The following is a 23740-nucleotide window of genomic DNA, read 5'->3' on the forward strand; positions in this document are numbered from 1 at the left end:
GCTCTGGCCCCGGCACTGCGCGCTCTCGCCGCCCTGTGTAAGCCACGGCACGCCTCCTCCAGGGAGGCTGCCCAAATTCAACGCCCTTCCTCCCTCTGGGACCAGCAGCCTCTGCGCGCTAAGTCCGCTCTCTAAAGCCAGCGGACCTCCAGGTCCTCGCGGTGCTTGTCCCTGGCACTCGCTGTAGTGCCAGGTACTCGCTGTAGTAGTCCGTCCTTCAGCATCGAAGGTCCTTCAACTATAATCAAGCAGCAAGCTTCTCTTTACTGAGGTTGCTATGTGCAGGACACTGATCGGCTTCATACTCTGTGTGGCAGGTATTATCTTCATCTAACAAATCAGGAAACTGAGGCCGAGAGTAATTATGTGACTTGTTCAAGTTCTACCCGAGAGCTGAGCTCTTTTCAAGATGACAGCTGCCTCCCAAGCCTCCTTTTCCTCTGCTTCCTGACATCCTCCTTGAACTCCAGCCACACTGACCTACTCTCTCCCAAAGAAACACCAGGATTACTCCTTGAAGAGTCCTTATTCAGGCCCTTTTTGACCCCTGGAATCCTCTCTCTTTCCATTCTCTCAACCCAAATGCCACAATATTCCTTACTGTATGAACCAGGTGCGAGGTCCTGGGGTCAGGGATAGTGACATCAACATCTCTGTGTCCCACCTGCTCACAGAACAGGGCCAGTCCTGGAGTGGGCTCTCTGGGACAGTACTCATCATCAGGTCCTTCTTGTCTGGGTTTTGTCTGATTGAAACCCTTCCCCGGACAAGGGCAGAGCCTTCAACTCTGCTCAATCCAACCTATGCTCATGGAGATCAGCCCTGAGCCCTGCCCTGTGCGAGGAACAGTGTAATGGAAGATGAGTAAGTCCTTCAAGTATGCCAGCCCATACCTGGCTCACACTCCTCACACTTGCTGTTTTCTCTGTGGATTTGCATGTGGCTGCCTCCTCATCATCTAAGGGCTCAGTTCACATGTAAGCACCTTCAAGGGACCTAAATGACAAACCGCCCATCTCTTTATAGTCTTTATCCCATTGCTCTGTTTCATTCTCTTTATAGCAGTTATCATTATCTGAAGTTCTTAGATCCTTGTTTATATTAATTCATTGAGCTTACATTCTGGAGGAGTGAAACAGACAATAAATAAATATATAATGTTAGGTGATGCTAAATGCTGTGCTGAAAAACAGCAGGCTAAGAGAGAGAGAGATAAGGGGACACTTGAGCAGAGACCTGAAGCTAATGTGGGAATGCTGGGGGAGGAGCCTTCCAGGTAGGAGGAACAGCAAGTGCAAAGGCCCTGATGAGGAGGTTATTGAGTCTGAACGAGTGAGGGCACAGCGGTAGAAATGAGACCAAGAAGGTATAGGGAGCGTTAGTTAGATTGCTCATGCCTTGGTTAAGGACTTTGATTTTAAATCTAATGAGATCAGAAGTTGCTATATGTTTTAAGCAGCAGAGCAACATGATCCTTTTTAAAAGGATCATGCTGGCTGCTGGTGGAATTTAGGGTATGTGGAGGCAAGGATGGAAACTCTCCCAAAGGTGACTAATTTGGCCTAGTTTGCCTGGGACTTTCTTGGCTCTAGCATTGAAAGCCCCATGTCCTGAGAACCACCCCAGTCTTGGGCAAACCAGGATGTTGGTCACCCTACAGGGAGAACAGTAATCTGAGAGATGGTGGTACTTGGACTAAAGTGACAGAGAGAAAAAAGTGGCCAGATTTTGGTTATATTTTGAAATAAAAGCCTACAGATCTTGCTGGTGGAGTCAGTGTGGGTGTGACAGAATGAAAGGAGTCAAGGATGACTTGCAGGTTTTTGGCCTGAACAACTCGAAGGACAGAGATGCTACTTATGAAGAGGAGGAAGGCTGTAGGTAGAGTAGACTTTGGAGGATGGATAATCAGAGTTTGGTTTTGGACATACTGGTTTGGGATAATTTAACAGACTGGCAAGGAGGGATGTTAACCAGGTATTTGGGTATGAGTCTAAAAGTTCTGAGGAGCATTCCAGGCTGGAGAGATACAGTTGTATACTGTCAGTGTATAGTGATATTTAAAGCCAGGGGTCTGGGTGAGATAACTGATGGAATGAATGTAGATAGAGCACTAAGAACTGAGCCCTAGACATGCCTACATTTAGCGATCAGGGGAAAAGGGGGAAACCAGCAAAGGAGAATGGAAAGTAGGGGCCAATGATATAGGAGGAGAGCAAGGGTAAGTGGACCCTGGAGAGAATTCTGTGCTAAATAGTTCCCTAAGTCACACACTGGAGGACTATAAAGAGGGGAGTCATTAAAATGGTGCCAAGAAGCTGAGCTACAAGCAGTGGTGCAACCTACTGGGAAGGCTGACTTAAGCTTAATTAGGGAAGGGCTTTCTAACTGAGCTGCCCATAAATGCATCAAGCTGCCTCAGGAGATGGTGAGCAAGTTCCTGACTCAAGTGAGTACTGAGTCCAGGGGGATTAGTTCCTGTGTAGGGAAAAATCTACCCTCAGGAGTCAAGCATGGTCCTGATGGTAGGACCAGATGGTGTGAGATGAAATAGATAACTCTCAAAGTTCCTTCAAATGGGAGATGATATGATTCTGGGCAGTTTGTCACAGAGCAGGGGAGCTGAGCTGAGTCCTGAAGGATGAGTAGGTGTTCAGTGGTGGGAAAATGGGCAGAGGCACTCCTGGGTGAAGGAGCAGCATGAGCACACCTCCAGAGATATGAATGAGCAGGGTCTGTTCAGGAGTATGGACTAGGCAGAAGGGAAAGGTGTGTGAAGGATGAGGAGGGAAGTAAGGCTAGCAGGAGATGCAGGCCAGATGGTGGGGAGCCTCACAGGGCCTGGTGCCTGGGAAACACTTGTCAGCACTTGAAGGAAGGTAACTAAATAAAAGATAGATTGTTGGAGCCAAAGAAGGAGGCATTGACCACTTGGTTCCCTTGAGCAAGTTTTTTCCTGCAACTTGGTTAGATACTTTTTGAGAACAGGGCTGCCCAATGCTGTGTGTTCCTTGTTACATTCCTCACTGGGGACAGGTATCCCATCAACTGTTCCCTAAAGATCAGCAACATCAGTAAATCCCTGAGGGATGACGGCCCTTTCCTGGGGTCTGCTCTGTGGGTTCACCATAAGGGGTAGGGGCAGACAATTCAATAGGTGAACCAGTCTCTGACAGTAGTAGTAGAGACACTCCACCCAAAAAATGCCACTGGAATAAGTCCCCTCCTTCCATTAACCCAGGACCACTTCACAAGCACTACCCCTAGAATGCCCAATGCTCAGAACCCAGTGACCTCTCCTTTAGAGAACAAAGGGCCTGGGCATTCTGGAGACTCTGATTGGCTGGGCAGATGGGCTGACTGGCTGGGCAGATGGGTGGGTGAGTTCCCTCTCCCGAGAGCCATCAGCCAGGTACCAAAGCTCAACCGTATGGATTCCCAACAGGAGGACCTGCACTTCCCTGGGAGTAAGTGCTCCTCCAGTCACTGTCACTGGACTTGTGCCTTAGGACTTGGGGACAAACACTTTGCATGGATCAGACAGTGCCTGGCTGCATGGAAGAGAGCTAAGCAGTCAGAAGATAGTCTACTCTAGAAAACTAATGATTCTTTTAAGGCAAAGACCATGCTCTGATCAACCAGAGAAGATACTATCAATAGCCCAGGACCATCACAGTTGAATGGAGTGGGATGGGACATTGGTGGCTCTGTCAACTGATGAACTTTCACTTTTTTTTTTTTTTCTTTTTGAGATGAAGTTTTGCTCTGTTGCCCAGGCTGGAGTGTAGTGGCACAATCTAGGCTCACTGCAACCTCCACCTCCTGGATTCAAGTTATTCTCCTCCTTCAGCCTCTCAAGTAGCTGGGACTGGAGGCGTGCACCACCACACCTGGCTATTTTTAAAATTTTTAGTAGAGATGGGGTTTCACCATGTTGGCCAGGCTGGACTCGAACTCCTGACCTCAGGTGATCTGCCCGCCTGGGCCTTACAAAGTGCTGGTGAACTTTTACTTCTTGATGGACTTGCCCATAGTGAAACTTCTCAGTCTGATGGATTGGATGGGTCCTGGGTTAGAAATCAGAGGCTTGACTGAGCCTGGGCAGCACATGGCCCCTCTAGACATAGCTTTTCTGATCTGTAAAGAGTTAAAGGTGGTGCTTAAGCTCTCTGGAAATCTAGCTTTGACTGAATAAGAGAATGATGAGGCAAGTCAACGAGGGAGGGAAGGAATGGTGATAGTAGTTAAGTGGATGGAGTGATTGATGAATGGGTTAAGTGAAAGAGGAATGAGAAACAGTTCAGGCCCCAAGCTACAGCTATCAGCCAGCATGCCTCTTTTTCTTTCTTGTTGCCTTAGTGTGGGTCTCATTGTACTTTGGATTCCTGGGGCTGTGTTCTGTGATAACTGGAGGGTGCATTATCTTTCTGCACTGGAGGAAGAACTTGAGGCGGGAAGAGCGTGCCCAGCAGTGGGTGGAGGTGATGAGAGCTGCCACGTTCACCTACAGCCCACTGTTGTACTGGATTAACAAGCGACGGCGCTATGGCATGAATGCAGCCATCAACACGGGCCCTCCCCCTGCTGTCACCAAGACTGAGACTGAGGTCCAGAATCCAGATGTTCTGTGGGAGTTGGACATCCCCGAAGGCAGGAGCTATGCTGACCAAGTCAGTAACCCCAAGGCGGAAGCCCCCGCTCCCCTGCAACCTGCACTGCAGGGGGCTCCACAGCAGCCACAGGCCAGCTCCCCATTTCCACTTCCCATCTTTCAGGAGGTGCCCTTTGCCCCACCCTTGTGCAACCTACCCCCGCTGCTGAACCACTCTGTCTCCTATCCTTCAGCCACCTGTCCTGAAAGGAATGTTCTCTTCCATTCCCTCCCCAATCTGGCCCATGAAGACCACAGCTTCAATGCCAAGCCTTTTGCTTCAGAATTGTAGCCTCCTCTCACTGAGGGTGGGAGCTGCAGGAATCAGGTGCAGAGTAGGAAATGGAACTAACCTCAGGAAGGCGGTATTGACAGAGGTCAGGACCCACCTGGATGTCATGCTATGAAAAAAAAAAAAAAAAAAAGAAAAGTCCAAGGCTCCCTCGTGTCTCATTTGCTGTTAGGAAGGTAATGTTCTTCCTGTCTGATGGGGTCACTTTGCAAACCAAGTTGGTTGCTGAGTCTCACCAATATGAACTGGCACTGGAGGTTGGCTGTGGGGAGACGCACTGAACCAGTACTTGTGGATGGACTCAATATCCCTCTGTTCAGTATTTAAAACAAAAATGTGTGCCAGGCCCTGGCCTGGGTACCCCAAGGCACTGGTGTTCTGTGGGATGTGAAGCACAGTTGCCACAAGAGTGATAGCTGCTGAGGGTATGTGAGCTATGGTGATTTACAGTGGCTATGGCACAGGCAAAACAAGTCATCACGAGCCCTGTGAGCCACACTGCACTATGGGATGAAATACATTCTTTGTTATTATCTATGATGTATGTAGCTCTTACGTGGTTGCCTCTGTACATTATTTCTAACAATTCACAAGAACACTGCCAAATGGATATCATGATCCTCCTCTTATGGATAAGAGACAGGTTCCAAGGGCATATACCATACCTTTCTTAGTTGCAGAGCCAGTTCTCAAATCTACATCTGCTTTCATCAAAGTTACTGGTATGAAAGTTATTGATCATCAAAGGTACTGATCTTCCCACCATACACCATAGTGCCCCTTCCCTAATGATATGTCGTGTTAGAAAACGCTTGGTGAATGCTTTGGATTGTACGTAGGGTGTCATTAAGTTGGTCCATGAATTGGCTTGGAGGAAGGGCTGGTCAGTGAACTGCCTAACATTACAAGTAGACATATATCCATAGTTTTTAACTTTCCTACAAGAATCCATGTCCCTCTCCCAAAAGTTAAGATCCATCACATGGGAATATTAATAATGTTTGTACTTCTGGAAACAGTTCTAAAAGGTGAGACAAAGATAATACTGGCCATTTGGCTCCAGTTTTGGGTAAGAAAGCCCAGCTCTATCACAGGATATGTGTTTCTCCCTTTCCTTTTGGAAATGAACAAATCCTCTCATTATATTTGTAAGTAATAAAAGCTTTATGTATAGTCATTTACATAATGACTAAGGGGGAAGGTCACCAGATTCTGTGTGCGGGGAAGGGTAGGAGGTATCCAGAATCTAGCAAACAAACATGTAGAGTTAATTTATTTTTTTTGTGTGTGTGAAAAAGCTTTAGCTCCTGTATGACCCCTCTTTAGCAACAGATTTTAAGCTTTTTTTTTTTTTTTTTTTTTAAGGTGGTGGAACATTTATGGCAAACACGCTTTTATATTGATTCTCAAAATATAAAACAGGCCTAAGTGGAACATCTTGGGTAGACACAGGGGCAGGGCTCACTCCTGCCTCACCTTGCCCCTCCCATCCTCTGGATGCATAACGCCTGAACCCTGCGGCCTTTGCTTCTTCAGGCCACATATCACAGTCCTTAAGGCAGATTCGTAATTACTTTGGGCCCACCATGTGTTTCTCCTTGCTTTCAAAAGGCGTAAGGCGTCCATAAAAATAGAAATCAAAGCAGATTTTTTTTTTCCCTTAGAAATCGCAGGGGAGTGAGAGAGGCTTTAGTCAGACACATTGAGAGAAAAAGAAATTTTTTTATTTAGCTAAATTAAAATGGCTGTGTTACTTATATGAAATATGCAAAGCTCAAATCAAGTCATGGAAACCCTGAATTCTCCCTAAACAGAACCAAAATTGCTTATATGTTACCAAAATAGCTCCACTAAAACAAAGTAGATTTAAATTTCTTAATATGAGAAAACAACAAGGTAGGTTAGGTTCGTATAACAAACAATACACGCTCTATAAAGCCTCAGGAATACCCAAATGTGTTCTGGTTTGGATATGAAAGAGGGACCACATCTAGCTGGTGCTGGTAAGCAAGCCAATGAGGTGTGCAGCAAACAAAACCTGTCACTAAAAACAACTCAACAGGCCATTATAAGTATGAGCCCATCACAGCCAAAATCCTCAACTGTGACCGGCAGGACCAGCAAGGGGGGGTGTTGAAGGGGTTATGAACAGCAACCATAAAGAAAGGAGAAGGGACAATGGCCAGCAGTAGGTGACGGGAACCCACTCTTCAGCTCTGTTGCATCACACATATTCCTGAGGGTCAGGCACCTCTCTGCCTTTTAGATGACACCACAGTCATCTAGAAGTCAGGTATTCTCTTCTTTTGGTTCTTCTTTTTCTATGCTACCTTTTTGCCTCTCTGATTTATGGGGAGGCTCTTTTAGTAAACATTATACGAGATAGTACAAGGCAAAAGAAAACAAGGACCAAGAAGCAGTGCTTTGAGTAACTTAGGAAAGCAGCAGTAGGAGCTGCCAGACTGAAAAGGTAAAAGGATTTAAAATCAAAACCCAAACCAAATTCACTATCTAATCTTCCTCTCAGAGATGAGATATGGCTGGTGAGGCTTGACTACAGCTGAATACAAGTCACAGGCTCAGTAAGTTAAGACAACATACAAATAAAAGTCCCCAATTCACACTAAATAATAGGCTTATGGGACGCTTAAGCCAGTGAGTCTGCTCAACTCAGAAGAAAGGAGTTCAAGGTACCCTACTTTTGCCTGGAAGATATGGTACTTTCTCAGGCAGGATGACAAAAATATTCATAGATCTGAGAATGCAGCATAAACACCTCTGCCAAACTTGGTAGGGGGAGAGGATGGTACTATATGCTGGCTCAGGGATGATACTAGTCAGACAAGCACAAGGTAGGAAGAACAGAAAATAAACCAAAAAACAAAATGGATTTCTCCACGTATAGCTATCTGATGCAAGAGAAAAGTACACACAACAAAGAGTTAAGGTGTCTTCAAAGTATCTGCCTATGAATAAGAATCTGAAACTAAAAAGGACAAGCTACATTACCCTCAAGTATATTTCATATAAATCAGTTTTCAAAAAAATACCTTCCAGGTACAGACATCCTATTTATGGTACAGTATATACAAATATAGCAGTATAATTCAATTTATTGCTAGAATTTTATTTGGTTGTTAGAAAATCTGTAAGGGTGTACATATATTAAAAAAAGGTGGAGGGTGAGAGTGGATGGAAGGCAGCCAGAAGGGTGAGAGTTATTTTCAAGTTACCTAAAGTGCCAGGCTAATTTGTTTTAACCTTTCCAAGAAAGTGAAACTGAGCATAAGCTATAATGAGATAAGGGGACACATTCATGGGAAAAGACTTCATTTTGCTTTAACTAAATTTTAATACTTCTAGAAAAAAAATTTAAGGTTAGTCAACACCAGGCTGAACATCATGTAAAGAAAAAAACAGCCCTTAAATGTTTAAGGGTACCAGACTGTATCCATGGCTGAAGGGCAACCTGAACAAAGTTAAAAAGGAAATGACCTCCACTAAAGAAGTCTGTGGCATGAAAGCTTCTCTACTTTCTCCCTGACTTGGCCTATAGCAATGTTAAGTTTTTGTAGTTTTTTTTCCTTTCGAGTTGTTGCCCAAAGACTGCTTCTAAGAACAACACAGCAATTCTAGACTCAACATACAGGAGACATGGAGGTAATATTTCTTACAATCTAGGGATCTCTCATGCCAGGTCCACAGAAGCATTAATAGGAAGTATTGTACTTGCTTGTATTACATTTGAACAACTTGCTACCACCATGTGAAGGCCCCAGCTCCAGGCCTGCCCTGCTATTACTTTGGCATCCTTTGGATAGAAAGCCTCTAACTACTTCTGAGCTGATAATTGTAAGGAAACGGAATACTATTTCACATGTTTCATCTCACAATTTTGGCTTTAGTCATCCCCCAGAGAAACATATCAGGCTCTTGATTAGCCTCTAGGTAAAATCTCAAGGGGTATGGTTTTCTGGGTCAAAATTAGAAGCACAGCTCTCTTCTAAAGCTCTGGGTGGTCAGTGTGAGATAGTGGCTGGGGGAATTTAGCCCTGCCATTCAGAATGCAGATTGTACTGGTGGTGGGAGCCAGCTACGGCTTTAAGACAGACTTAAGTGGGTGGGTGGGGGAAGGCAATCCAGCTCACTCAGCAGGGAAAATGGAGCTCCCCAGTGGATAACTTTTTATGCTCATAAACCCTGAAATAGTACTAAAAATGAGAAAAATCCCCAAGACCTCTCTGATTCCCAGGTTGGGTTTAGCTGAGGGAATAGGAACAAAGAACCAGAATCCTACTTTCATGAGCCATGCCTGGAGTCAGTACTGTCTCCAGTGTCTACTCCCTGAAATCGGTTCCTCCAGCTACCAGGACAAACACCCTGTGAGCGCCTGGGCCTTTGAGAGATGCCTTACGGAGACATGGATGCAGTTTCAGCTGCCACCCACACCAGATCAGCAATTTTTAATAAGTCATCTGTTAACATCCTGTTCAAAACCATTCTTCCTACTTTCCACACAATATGCACAACGCTTTCTTTCATTTAAGTATTTACACACAGAAAAGGCCTATCTTTTAAAGAAAAGACATTTTCTGAGTCTCTATAAAGTGCAGCTAATTTAAGGCAAATTTAAGTGAAATATAAAAGGTGGCTTATTCTCTCTCTATATACATTTCCCAGCTTTAAAAGATAAGGTCTCCTCCCCTCAAAAAAAGGAAAGAGAAAAAAAGAGGGCTTTAATTTTTTTTTTCTGGCAATTTTAAAATGTAAGATCTTACTGGTTTTAGGAAATCATAGATTTCTGAACATCATAAGTAAAATGGTCTTCTTCTTTAAAAAAATAACTTTTATATAGCTTCTTCAAACAAGTTAAAAGGTGGCAAAGTATCTGCTACAGTAGTTTGGAGGACTAGAGGATTGAGGGGTAAGTAAGGGTTGTTTTGTTGTTAGGTAAGTAGATACTAGGCAGTCCATTTCTAAAATATGCCTGATGAGGCTAGATACCTAAAGCTACCCTTAGCTCGAGGAATGAGTATCTTCCATCTCCATCGGAATCAAATGCTCTCAAGCTCTCTGGTTCTGGCATAGCAGAACCTAGGGAGGTCCAGATTTCCTGGTAGGTCAGCTTCCCATCCACGTCCTGGCCAGTCTTGTGGAATAAATCCTGAAGATCTGTCAAAAATGAATTACAAAAAAATGTATATGTCTAAATATACAGCTAAATTTAGTTAAAAGTAGTCTCAACTGAATTTAAAACACTAAAAGAAAAGCTACTCTGCAAATTTTGCTTCCATATGGTAAAGTTTAGGATTTCACTAAATCAGAAAGACTAATTTTTGATTCCTTAAGAATATTAAAAAAAAAAAAAAAAAAAAGGCTGGGTGCAGTGGCTTACGCCTATAATCCCAACACTCTGGAAGGCTGAGGCAGGAGGATTGCTTGAGGCCAGGAATTTGTGACCAGCCTGGGCAACACAGTGAGACACTGCCAAAGTAGAAGCAGTGACAGATAATTGCAGAAGAATGAACAGTCTCATCTTCTCTCTGTCCAGTGTCTTCCCTTTAGATTTTCCTGATGTTATTCTGTTATTCTTATGTCGAAGGGGTGAAAAGGAATGCAGAGGCCTAATGAGTTAGGTGATAGGAGCTAGCCCATAAAACAGACTTTGGCATATCGTGAGATTTCTTGTTGGATGGCTGAGTGGAGACTGGAGGAATGACTTGGAAGCCCATAAAACAATCCCAAACACTCATAGCTTTCTCGGTTTTGACAGGAAATCTAAAGCTCAAAGAGGAAAGTAACTTGCCTACAGTCAGGTAACTCTTAAGTGGAATAGAATACAAATTTCTTGTTTTTTTTTTTTTTTTGAAGCTAAAGTCTCGCTCTGTCGCCCAGGATGGAGTGCACTGGTGTGATCTTGGCTCACTGCAACCTCTGCATCCTGGGTTCAAGCGATTCTCCTGCCTTAGCCTCCTTAGTAGCTGGGATAACAGGTGTGCACCACCATGCCTGGCTAATTTTTCTATTTTTAGTAGAGGTGGGTTTTCACCATGTTGGCCAGGTCTCCAACTCTTGGCCTCAAATGATCTGCCCACCTCAGCCTCCCAAAGTGCTAGGTCACCACACCTGGCCTAGAATACAAATTTCTTATTAGCTAGTCCAGTGCTCTTTCCACTATGTGACACTGTCTCTTTGGATCCAGAAATTAAGCAGCTCAAGAACCAGTGACTCAAAAGTGTAATGAGATACCATGTAATAATCACTAGGATGGCTATAATAAAAAAAGACAGGCCTTAACAAGTGTTAGGGAGGATGTGGAGAAAGTGGATTGAACCCTCATAAAGTGCTGCTGGGAATGTAAAATGGTACAGCCACTCTGGAAAAGTACAGGAGTTCCTCAAAAAGTTAGGGCTACCATATGACCCACTAATTCCATTCCTAGATATATACTCAAGGGAAATGAAAACATACGTTTACATAAAAACTTCCACATGAATGTTCATGGCAGCATTATTCTTAATAGCCCAAAAGTGAGAACAATCGAAATGTCCATCAACGGATGAACAGACCAAAATGTGTGAGGTCAACAGAATGGAATATTATTCAGCCATAAAAAGGAATGAAGTACTGGTACATGCTCCGACATGAATAGACCATAAAAACATTATGCTAAGTGAAAGAATCATATTGAAAGAAAAAGCACACACAAGGCCACTTGCTGTATGACTCCATTTATGTGAAACACCCCAAATAGGCAAATCCATAGAGATAGTGGTTAAGAGACTAGTGGTTGCTGGAGATTGGTGGGAGAGGTGACTGGGAGTGACTGTTTAATGGGTACAGAGATTCTGTGCAGGGTGATGAAAATGTTCTGGAATTAGATAGTGGTGATGGTTACACAACCTTGTGAATATACTAAAAAACACTGAATTAAATGCATTTTAAAAAGGTGAATGTTATGGTATGTGAATTGTATTTCAATAAAAAAGAAGAACCAGAGGACTATATATCTCTCCAAAGTGCATGCTCTCTACTTTTAAAAAACCAGTACACAAGAAAAAGAGCAGTATTACCAATTGATCTGTATCTTCTTTTTTATTTCAATGGCAATATTGAGCCAAAATGGTTAGAGAATGTTTATCAATAGTTTCTTCTGGTATTTTCTCAAGGGCCTCATCACAAACACTTAGGAAGGTCAGTTATATATATAACTTTTTTATTTTTTATTTTTGAGACAGGGCCTCCCTCTGTCACCCAGGCTGGAGTGCAGTGGCATGATCACAGCTCACTGTAGCCTCAAACTTCCAGGCTCAGGCTATTCTCCCGAGTAGCTGGGATTACAGGGTGTGTGCTACCATGCCTGGCTAATTTTTGTATTTTTTGTAGAGATGGGATTTCATTGTGTTGCCCAGGCTGGTCTCGAACTCCTGAGCTCAAGCCAACTGCCCGCCTTGGCCTCCCAAAATGCTGGGATTACAGGCATGAGCCACTGTACCTGGCCGTATATATATATAACATTTAAAAAGGACTTATGTACCCATAATCAAATAGAAGATTTAATTTCTAATACCAAAGAAGGTCAATGAGCTTTATGTTTCTTTAAAAATCTTCCCAAATTCCTTTAATTTCATCATTTATTCCACACCATACCTAGGTTGAATAGGCCTCTTGCTGTTTGGTATTCAGGAAGAATAAAAATAACCTGAAGGGAGGGAAAACAGTTGCAGTGCAAGGTCCAGTCCATCAAGGAGCTCCTACAAACAAGCATCTGAATAAGGCCCTACTCTCACTGCTACAATAGGTGCAGCAATGCAGCTAATAAAATATCAAAAGCTCTCTGAAACGCAGGAAAGCAGTGGGACACTTGTTCCCAATGTCTTACACCAAGTGGCTAGCTGAAGAATCCTGTTTCTTTTTTTTTTTTCTTTTTTTGTGGCATGAGTTTACACAACATGCCACACTACGCACTTGGTCAGCAGTATTCAAATAAAAATATGATTGCTGCCTCAGGTCATTCCAAAAGTGTAGTCATTCAAAAGTATCTAAGGCCTATGCTGAAGACTCAAGCACGAATGTTAAGACTGCTATTCCTTAATCTGACCTAATAGCTTTCCCCCATTCATTCTCATCAAACCTTGATGTAACAATGGAAAGTGGCAGGAAGCTTGCGTTCCCATTAAACACAAAACACTTTCCCTCCTCCCCAAAAAACAGAAAAAAAAAAAAAAAAAAAGGAACAGGGAAGAAAAGTAATCACATTTAAATGGTGATATAAAAATTAAATCTTCTATGCTTTAAGCATTTAATTGCAATGTGTAGGTAACTCATTCATTTATTTAACGAATATTCAGGAGTACCAGGTACTGTGCTAGGGGCTGGGAGTAAACAAGACATAGTCCCATAGGAAGTTATATTTTGTATCTCCCCAGGAAATTGTAACAGAGTGACATATGCTAAACAAGGGCAAACAAAATTTAAGAGCACACAGGAGGAGCCTAATCCAGTCACGGGAGGTAAGGAAATGTTCCTGGTAGAACAGTATAGAGAAGAGCCAGAGCAGGTGGGGTGGACAGGAGCAAGTGATTTGCCAGGCAGCCAGCTAATACAAAATCAGGAGGCACTAAATATCACCATGAGGGATACAATATGCACTGTTGGAAGCAATGCAAACACATTTTTCTGTGAATCACATCCTTTCTACTAATATTTTGCTGATTTTCAGTAAAAGGGCCCTTCATTTTTGGAGGGCCCTGACAAACAGGGTCAACTTTTACTTTATTTTACTAATCTCATGGTATTGTATTTGCTTTCATGCCTTCTCCATTAGACTGTAATATTCTTGAAGAAAGAAAATGAGACCATATCTTACACTGTATTCTTATTGCTTAGCACTAGGTTTAATGAGGCACTCAGTGAATGAAGACCCTAAAAAACAATAACAGAAAGACAATATAGTACACTGGTTAAAAGTGCAAGCTTTGGCCAGGTGAGGTGGTTCATGCTTATAATCCCAGCACTTCGGTAGGCCGCGGCAGGCAGATCATTTGAGGTCAGGAGTTCAAGACCAGCCTGGCCAACATGGTGAAACCCTATCTTTACTAAAAATACAAAAAAGTAGCCAGGCATGGTGGTGCACACCTGTCATCCCAGCTACTTGGGAGGCTGAGGCATGAGAATTGCTTAACCCTAGGAGGCGGAGGTTGCAGTGAGCCCAGACTGTGCCACTGCACTCCAGCCTGGGGGTCTAAAAAAAAAAAAAAAAGAAAGTACCAGCTTTGGCATCAGACTGTCTTGGTTTGCGTTCTGTTTCAACCAATTATTTGCTGTGTGGACTCAGGCAGTTTCCCTATCAGTAACATAGGTATAATACATAAATACTTATGTTCATGGAGTGGTTATCAGGATTATATGACATAATGCTTATCAAGTATCTGGCACTTGATATCTGCTCAATAAATGTTAGATCATATATATTTTTGACAAGTGAAAATAAACATTAAAAAGTTATTACTTGGAACATTCCCATTACTACCCCATGGTATAAAAATTTACCTTCAATGCTAGAAACTCCTGGTAGAGAGACAGGTCTTAGTTGGGCAGCTTTCTCAACTGGATCTCCAAGAAACTGTGAAAATTTTGGCAATGCTGATGGCTTTGATGTGAAACTCTCTACTTGCTCTGTAACAAATACATATAGTTTTATTTAGTATTATTGAATCTAACACCAAAGTAAACAAGTATCGAAGGTCACCTTTTAGAAAAATTGGATATACAATTAATTTAGAGAAACATTTGAGAATTAAGTAGCATAGTGACTATGTGAAGTTAAAGGCTTGGATTGAGACATTTGTGGGCAAGGAAGGACCAATCAGTATTATACTACATTAAGGTTTGCAGCAGCAGTCCCATTAGAAGATCTTACAGTACAAGCTGGCATTACACGTTTAGATGGTAAGAGCTTAAGCTGTCAAGTGACAAGAACATAGAGGCTGGATATCAAAGATCTTGACATCCTAGGAGATGTGCTTTAAACCTAGTCTAGGGGTATGTGCCACCCACTAAGCTAGTGCTAAGACTGCGACCGTAGATGATGTAGCACGATGTTAGGACAAGGCATCCCACCACAATTCTGTCTCCTATCTAAGAGAATCCAAGAGAGGTTATACTGCTTTTCTAAAACAGAAAAATACTTGTGTGCAGAAAGGGTCAAAGCCAACACAGTCCGGTGCCTTGATTTATGTCCTCACAGGGTCTAAATCAGTGGAGGCTAATGTATCTAATATTGATCAGACAGGCCCATACCTAAAGCCAAAGACCCTTCCAACCCAAAGATCCCATCATTATTTTTGTTAACGATTTTCAGAAAGACGAACATTTATTTTTAAATACATGTTGTGCACTTACAGAAGGGAAAAGACTCCCATAAACAACTTTCAGGGCTGGTTTAATATACGCTATGACAGTAACATTTTTGCCTATAATTGGATGCAGACAGCATGGAGAATTCTATTTCCAGCTAAACATTACCAATTCTTCCCTTAATAGACTAGAGTACAAATCATGTACAAAATGGGCCTTTCCTAAATGAAAGCAAAGTGTATCAGCTTCATCTCGGTGCGTTCAGGCATCACTCGCTTGGTGCGATCAGTACTGCTGGAACATCTTCCCTGCTCCCCGTGTGGGAGGCAAGCTGCTCAAGCCTCCATGAAATATTAAGAAGCTGGCTCTACTCTCACCTTCATCGGCGGTCTTTGGAGGCCTGTTGCTCTCAGGTTTGTTTGTAAGAGCACTGATCAGCTGGAGTTTCTCTCTTAGCTTGGATACCTGAGAATTTGAACTATCTTCTTTCTGCCCAAAACAAAGATTACAGAAGGTTTAAGGTGGTAGTAAGACTTCATCTAAATGTCCACTGTATTCCCAGAGCCTGTTTAGCATGTAGTGCTTGACCCTCAGTAGGTTCCCTATAAAGACAATAAAAGAATAAATCAACATATACTGGTGATGTCTTTGGTCCTCAGCGCTGATAAGTATCTTGCTGGATTTGAGACCATTAAGGGAACATTATGCTACAGATGATCTGATTCACTGTGAACATTTGGCTGATGGGGGAAGGAATGCATGTGTCAGCAGTAAAGGAAATGTACCCTTGCTCAGGTGCCTATCTAACACCCATTTCCTAAATGAGCAGGATCTTGTTTTCTAGGAGCTATTTCACACTAACTAAATAACTTTCCGAAATATCTTGCTTCACCTTGTGACTAGACCACTTCAGGCAGAATTTCATGCTCTTAACACCTTACAAAAAGAAGCAACTGAACAAAAAGAAATCACAAGTTTTCCCCTGATCTCCCCTGGAGATGATTCAACTGGTGGCAGAAACTGTTAGGACATAAAGAAGGAGCTGTAATATTTCTAATTCAAAGTCCTGCTTGCTCATATCTTTTAAAGTTTTTTCCCCCATACCCTGCCTCATTCCCAGGAGTATTAAGAGTGGCATAAACAAATACATTTAATTATAAAAAGAGAGACATCTGGTTTCTATGAGGCTTGTTTCTAACTGCTTAGACAAGTGTGAAAGGTCCTGAGCCTATGTTTAATTAGAACACCAACTCATTACACATTTTTTATTAATTATTATGATTTACTTATCTTGTATAATTATTATGTATTTACTTATCTTGCCCCTATCTTATTTCTACTCTAATAGTTACTGTACAGTAGTTCACTCAGTTTATTTAGGGAGCTAAAATATGAACATATGTAGTCAAAACTAGGTACTAAATGCTTGAATAATTAATGGTAAGGAGAAATTGTACCTGGTTAGGATGTTTGGATAAGGTAGGACAAAGGAACTGATACACTGAGATGACAGTTAAAAACAAAAAGGGCCTGAAAGCAAAGCCAAGATGAAATTTATGTACATGTGTGTACTAGTGTGTTCTGACATTTATTGTTAAAATGTGAACTGTGGCTGAAATTGCTACTATTTTCTAATAGTAACTATCTGTTAGTTTTTTGTGCTCAACATTTATATCTGGCTCTTAAGTTTTTCTGTCTTCTCTAGGTGAGGTTTAAAAACAATTTGTAGAAGCAGTTAGAAAACTCAACAAAAGCTTAGCTTATGATGCAATAAAACCTTAATACATTGTGACTTTATCTAGACAATATAAAACTATTAAGGAAGTAAAAATAAAGATGGAAAGCATTACATCAAAAGCTGCCTGTACTGTGGTTCCAGTTCATTTCCTCTGAACCTCAGATCTTCCCAACTTCTCAAACATAATATGCATCTGAGATGGTAATTTAGTCACTTGGTCATAATCTTCCTGGCTTTTCCTTTATCTTAGCCCATAGTTTAACTCTCTAATCAGAGAATACTGTAATCATACTTTCTTTCCTGGAATATCAAAGCATATCATAGATTGCTTGTCTTGACAGTATATCTGTCTGGGAAGAACAAAAAAGGGGAAGGTACAAGGTGAAGGGAACTGGCTGAGGTTTAAATGGACTATGAATAAAATGAGATTGCAATACAAAAATAGGAAATAATTTTTAGATGAGACACCATTTTCAGATTATCTGTGCCTCTGTCCCCCATCATTAGTACAGATAACTTACTGCCTTAGCATAAAAGTCATTTCCTTAGGGAAGCCTTCTTGATCTTATCATATCCTGTATTTGTCCTTTATAATACTTATCATACTCATGATTCATAACCTGTTCAATTATGTGTTAACGATTTTCTGACTGACAGGACTTTGAGCTCCACCAGAACAGGGGTCACATGTCTGCCTTGCTCACTATGGTCACCCCAGCTCCTATTAAAGTGTTTGGCACAGGGTATGTGCCTAAAAAAGTATTCACTTATTCACTAATATACTAATTTACTAATTGCTTTGTTTTGAAGTTTCAACACATGAGACCGAAAGTACTCCCTTTGAAAAAGCAGCAGATCAAAAGCACAGAGATGCTGCTGCATTTACTTTTACTTCAGGGTAAGCCTCCCATTATTTACCTTTATGTTTTGGATTTTTACTGTATTTGTTTTGTCGGTGACTTGATCCAAAGACGCTCTTTTCAGAGTGGCAGATCTATTACCCATCTTAAAGGGCAAAACAAAAACAAACAAAAAAAAGGGAAGATTAAAGGCAAACATTAAAACTTGAACATCTAGCACTTTTAAATAAATTGGTCAAACTTATTTAAAGGATCTCAGAACACTCTCAACAGAAATTGCAGAGGAGTGGGAGATGGGAGGAGAGAGGGAGAAAGGCCAGAGAGACAAAGTTGAAACTAGTGCTTCGGCCGGGCGCGGTGGCTCAAGCCTGTAATCCCAGCACTTTGGGAGGCCGAGACGGGCGGATCACGAGGTCAGGAGATCGAGACCATCCTGGCTAACACAGTGAAACCCCGTCTCTACTAAAAAATACAAAAAAAACTAGCTGGGCGAGGTGGCAGGCGCCTGTAGTCCCAGCTACTCGGGAGGCTGAGGCAGGAGAATGGCATGAACCCGGGAGGCGGAGCTTGCAGTGAGCTGAGATCCGGCCACTGCACTCCAGCCCGGACGACAGAGCAAGACTCCGTCTCAAAAAAAAAAAGAAACTAGTGCTTCTAGTTGTTTCAGTCACAAACTTTAAGACTTTGAAGGATAGAAGGTGGTAGAACTTTTACCCAAAATATCATGCTGAGTATGATGCTGCTCTAAGAAATAGTAGGGCAGATGGATACTGTTACCTATTTTCTCTGCTGGGGAAATATAAAGTAGGGGGAGAGGCCAGAGACAGTAAAGACAGTTTAGGAGTGGTAAGTTTTCACAATAAGCTTTGAAAACTTTCAAGGCATAACACTCATCAACCAAAATTCTTAGCCAACCTAGTTTAGCTGAGTTCAAAAGGGCTTTGTAAAATAAAGCTTCTTTAATCTTCACAGCTTTGGAGTAAATTATACACCCCTGTAAAGCAGGAGGGGGAATAGGTCTTCCCACTCCACCCTTCAAAGCCAAGTCCAGGCAACCTGCCAAGGCTCCACTATGGCAGAGCCAGTTCAAATGCTGCTTTCCATGAACCAGAGTTCAACTTTATTTGTGGGCTTGCTTCCAGCTTTGGTGGTTACTTGAATTTATGGCACAATTTCCTGTATTTGGTTTCTATTTTTAAATATATGCCTGTGTCTTCGCTATACAAAATCTTTAAGGGTGAGGGCTGCAGTTATTAAACAAAGAATCCACGTGGATCCCTGCACAATGTTTATGTGAAACTGCACATTTTATTCACAGCAATATGAAAACCAATAAACTGTGCACAGTCTGCCAGCATGAGCGACTTAGTAGGTCAGTTTCCTTACATGTAAAATAAGGAGGTGAACTCAACGACCTCTTAAGCTGGGGAGCTGGTCTGACCTGATCTGTTTCCCGACACATGCAAAAGGTTCCCCTTAATATATAGACAGCAGGATAAATATGAAAGTCAAGTTTAGGCTTATAGAAATGGTAAAAGATTTTTGGTTACTATCATTTTCATGGCTCCCACCCCTAACAACTTAGAAAAGAAAAGATCCAGAAGGCTCTTGGAAATACGTGCTAGCGCTTCCCTATCAGATGGCTCACTGGTAACATGACAGTAGCCTTGTCATCTCTGCCAACAACTTGTGGTGAGGCCTTGGTCAGCGACTTGACCTCTCCACATCTCCCTCTCCAAATCAGGATAAACACTGCCTGGCCATTCACATCACACAGCTAGTGTGAGCATTAAAGGAGACATGGATTAAGCACAATACAAATGTGTAGCCTCTCAAATATGCCAGAAGGCTGTTCTCCAAAGGTGGTGGAATGTCATCCATGCACAGACAAAACACACTGCATGTTACAAAAGATCAGAAAAGGCTTACCATGCTGAAGGACAGGTTTGCTTTCTTTTCTACCTTGCTCATAGCAACCACATCGCTTTCTATCAGGTTGACTCTCTGGGTAAGATTACTGACTGTCTCGTTCATTCCCTCGAGTTTAAGATCATTCTGTCTCTGGTACCCCACTAGGGCACTGTTTACCTCCTCTAAAGAGCTGTGAAGGTACAGGATATCCTAGAGTGGAAATAAATAAAGTTATGGAATCCACTACAGACGTAAATTAGACAAGCAGGCGAGGAGCACCGAACAACCATTACTACATCAAGTACTGAAGTAAACTCCTTTTCCTGGTTTTGACCATCAATCGTCTGGGTCTGCTTCGTCCCTCCCACTCTAAATTGTTCCTTGTGGAATTGTTTGGCCTCAGCTAGACAGGAGGGGGAAGGAGGGAAGAGGACTACCTACATGATTCACTCTTTGGTACCAGAAAGCTGAAAGCTTGGGAATTGATTTCCCCAATGTTTACCTCACCTGCTGGCGGAAAGGCTTGCTGGGTTATTAACTGAAAGGTCCATTAACCTAATTTGTCAGAACGAACCTACCTTAGGAACAATACCAATTACTGAATTGGCTCATGTAACAAAACCATAACAAGTAGTGCATTATTTAGTATAAGACTCAAGTATTTATTGACATCCTCCAGTACTGATTGCTACTTAAAAAAGAATGATAACTATAGGTTTTAAAGTGCATTAAACTCAGGACAGGAATTCTTCTTAGTGAAGATTTCCTCTATTCTCTTTAATGTGATTCTGAACTCAATAGTCTTTTTTCTCCCCTCTTGCCTTTTCGTCTTTACACTTTAGAAAATCCTGATTTTCAAGGATATGCTTTCTAACATTCTTAGAATTTACTGTGGCTCAAAGTAGCCATCACTCTGGATTAATTTGCTATCCATTCATCTTTAACCTGCCCAGATAGCTATTTTTCATAGTTTCAGGATAATCTGCTCATTCTAGGTCTTTCAAGATAAGAAAAGGAATTTACTCCACTGATTGACATGCGGGGAAAAACTGTAAAGTGCCGAAGAAGGGATGGACAGCAATATGGATCCCCGAGATACCAACACACATTCCTCTCTGCTCAGCTCCCAGGCAGGCAAATAAATATAGGAGGCACCTGCTGAGACACCAAACACTAAGCCCAAACTATCTGGCTGCCTCTGAAGTGCACTGTGATCACAGGGAGTTAAGCCAGAGATAAAAAGCACCTGTTTCAAATTCTCACTATGGGTTTTATTGTCAAGTTCTGATGTGGCTGAAGGTGATGGAATGATCTGGTTGCTTCCAGGAGTCTCCTTCAAGAAGTGCTGATTCTGTTAAGAGGAAAGAAGGTTAGTGTAGGCAACAAGGAATTATTAGGTCTACTTAACTATCTGAAATTGTCCTAGAACATTCTAGCCTCCCCCAGAATACATCCAGATTAATCAGTAAGAATTGCCTGGGAACATACGGGCTAACCAGTCCTGTGCTAAGTTCTAAGAGAATCCAGCTTGAGCAGGCACTAGGCCAGCAGCACCTAGATTACATCAAGGAACTGAGATCCTCCTCATCTATTTCTCAATCTCTTAAGGAATGAACTCTCTAGAAACCATTTCTCCTTTGCACCATTGCCTGTACTCCCAGAGAAACAATAGCATCACTGTAACTTTCCAGGGACCAACTCAGTCTCAACCTGGGACAGTATCATAGTTTCCACTGGACTCAAGAGCTTTGACATTAAAAAGGCAGCCAGTCATGTAACCACTGGCTTTGGGCATTTAGCATAACCACCAATCATGTGTATTATTAGTTTTTCCCTTATAGCATTATGCTAGGTAAGACTTACGTTTGAGGGTTATTTTTCCTTTCCCATTCCCTTCCCACTGCTCAAGTTTCTTTCCAGAGACTGAAGTATAACATGTTTATGTACACTTTTCCTTTAGTGAGGAAAACTGCATGGCTTAATCCTTCAGAGTCTATAACTATGACTTATCTAGCATAAAGAATGACAGTAGGAGGATTACTATTGGCAGCTATGGAAATTTAAAAGAGGCAGATTTAATTATAACAGAATGCAATTGGTGAAAATAAATTGTTTTCCTTGAAATCTGAAATCAACCCTGTTTTTAATAAGAAAACCAAAAGGCAACAATAAAGAGAAAAGGAGGAGAGAAGGACGGGAGAATCCATGGTTCTAGAAAGCAGGAAGATTTTAGTTAGGAAAAATTATTTTAGAAAATAGTGAATTACTTGAGAGCATAATCAAGACATTAAAATAATAAAAGAATTGCTGAATTAGAGGGGTCTTTGTTACTATGGGTCACACAGTTACTCAGCAGCAGTTAGAACCAGAACCAGGGATCTGGACACCCAGATCAATGTTTTTTCCTCTGGGTTAGCCCCACTAAGTAACACATTGAGGTGTGCCAGTCCTGAAGAAAATGGAAAAAACTCCCTTCTAGAGCTAATACAGCCCAGGTCTCCTTGGTACAAACTTCTCAATTTAAACTTGGAATCTGAAGCTTGCAAAGAGCAGGTGGGGGTGGGGGGCAGATCCAGAAATTGGCAGAGAGACTAGGGAACTTTTGTGCGCCTTGAATAGTCCTGATTTCAGATGAGTTACACATTAACTCATCTCCCCAGCAAGATGGCAAGGACTGCACCATCCTTTTTTACCCTTCATAAATTCTTCCTGGGGCTGTGTGACTGCGGACAGCTTACATCTGCAGCAGCACTAAGTGATCCAGAGAGATATGAAAACAATTCCTGGGCACTGGAGGGGTTTGCTTCTGTCAGTTACCTGTTGTTGCCTAACAAATTATCCCAAAGCTTTGTGGCTTAAAACAACAACAATTAAGTATTTCTCATGATTCTGTGGGTTGACTGGGCTCAACTGGGGGTTGAGGGATAGGGGTGGTGCTGTTACATGTGTTGTATGCTGCATTTAACTGACAGCCTGGCTGGAGCTGGAACATGCTAGACAGCCTGCCTGTCATCCAGGAGTACACGTTTCAGCATTTGGGAGTCTAAGAGCCTTGCTCAAATTCCCGATGCACAGAATAGTGAGAAATAACTACTTGTTTTAAGTCACAAACTTCTGGGGGTGCTTTGTTATGTAGTAATAAACAATGAGACACTTTTCCACTTTCTTTTCCTTCTTTTCCATTTTCTCTCCTACCCATTCCATCCTCAGGAACTGTGTCTTATTACTTTACTTCCTTCGTATGTTTGCAAAAGATTTGGCTTTTAATTCTATCTACCACAATTGCTTTATTAACAAATTATAGAACAATCAATGCATACTGCGTATTAGATCTTTTGAACAGATGCCTAGCAGGGCCTTTTCAGATTAGTGGAAAGTTGGCATCATGACTCTTACACAAAAAAGGCTGAGTAGGAGCATGCTGACTTGCTGGGTCTCCTTACCATATCACTCTGCAGTAATTCCATCGTTTTCTTCTGTTCATCCACAGTTTTCTGTAGTGCTTCCACAGCAAGATGGACACTGTTTAAAGTATTGCCAATGGAAGCTACGCTCTGAAGGGAAACATATAGGAAGGTATAAAAAAGCTTTAAGAGACAACTGACATGCAATACACTGTACATATCCAAAATGTATAATCTGAACGTTTTGACACATATACAATTGTGAAACCAGTACCACAATCAAGATAATAAACACTCATCACCTCTAAAAGATTCCTCCTGACCCTCTGTAATCATTCCCTCGCCGACCATTCCCAGGCAACCACTGATCCACTTTCTGTCACAATAAATCAGTCTTCATTTTCTTTTCTTTTTTTTTTTTTTCTGAGGCGGAGTCTCGCTCTGTCGCCCGGACTGGAGTGCAGTGGCCGGATCTCAGCTCACTGCAAGCTCCGCCTCCCGGGTTCACGCCATTCTCCTGCCTCA

The 23740-nt window shown here is 42.1% G+C and overlaps 2 protein-coding genes across 6 annotated transcripts in view; one reads left to right on the forward strand and one right to left on the reverse strand.

Moving 5' to 3' along the window:
• Positions 1 to 841: 841 nt before the first annotated feature.
• TEX38 (testis expressed 38) lies at positions 842 to 5068 on the forward strand. 4 transcript variants are annotated; one of them, XM_011946972.1, is made up of 2 exons: positions 842 to 977; positions 4511 to 5068. In XM_011946972.1, exons 1-2 carry the CDS (start codon positions 880 to 882, stop codon positions 4941 to 4943), a joined length of 531 nt encoding a protein of 176 aa, XP_011802362.1. In that variant the 5' UTR covers positions 842 to 879; the 3' UTR covers positions 4944 to 5068. The 4 variants fall into 4 exon arrangements, with proteins under 4 accessions (XP_011802362.1, XP_011802371.1, XP_011802379.1 ...); XM_011946981.1 differs by lacking the exon at positions 842 to 977 and adding an exon at positions 3329 to 3467 and having other exon boundaries at positions 4439 to 5068; XM_011946989.1 differs by lacking the exon at positions 842 to 977 and adding an exon at positions 3329 to 3467.
• A 1577-nt stretch (positions 5069 to 6645) lies between these two features.
• EFCAB14 (EF-hand calcium binding domain 14) overlaps positions 6646 to 23740 on the reverse strand; it is a 42754-nt gene continuing 25659 nt past the window's right edge. For both annotated transcript variants that reach the window (XM_011946999.1, XM_011947002.1), the window contains 7 exons: positions 23255 to 23365; positions 21058 to 21162; positions 19830 to 20021; positions 17959 to 18045; positions 15680 to 15791; positions 14496 to 14621; positions 6646 to 10115 (listed from right to left, as the gene is read on the reverse strand). In XM_011946999.1, coding sequence (XP_011802389.1) covers positions 9940 to 10115; positions 14496 to 14621; positions 15680 to 15791; positions 17959 to 18045; positions 19830 to 20021; positions 21058 to 21162; positions 23255 to 23365 — 909 coding nt within the window. In that variant the 3' untranslated portion in view covers positions 6646 to 9939. The remainder of the gene's footprint in view (positions 10116 to 14495; positions 14622 to 15679; positions 15792 to 17958; positions 18046 to 19829; positions 20022 to 21057; positions 21163 to 23254; positions 23366 to 23740) is intronic.

This window comes from Colobus angolensis, unplaced genomic scaffold (genome assembly GCF_000951035.1).
Source record: "Colobus angolensis palliatus isolate OR3802 unplaced genomic scaffold, Cang.pa_1.0 Scaffold106, whole genome shotgun sequence".
In the NCBI taxonomy this organism is placed as follows: Eukaryota; Metazoa; Chordata; class Mammalia; order Primates; family Cercopithecidae; genus Colobus; species Colobus angolensis.

Bases quoted from the DNA above. Each gene is read 5' to 3' on its own strand.
- TEX38 (XM_011946964.1), top strand. From the start codon at position 3,431: ATGGATTCCCAACAGGAGGACCTGCACTTCCCTGGGA. The intron at 3,468-4,359 runs GTAAGTGCTCCT...TTGTTGCCTTAG, and splicing joins GGACCTGCACTTCCCTGGGA to TGTGGGTCTCATTGTACTTT.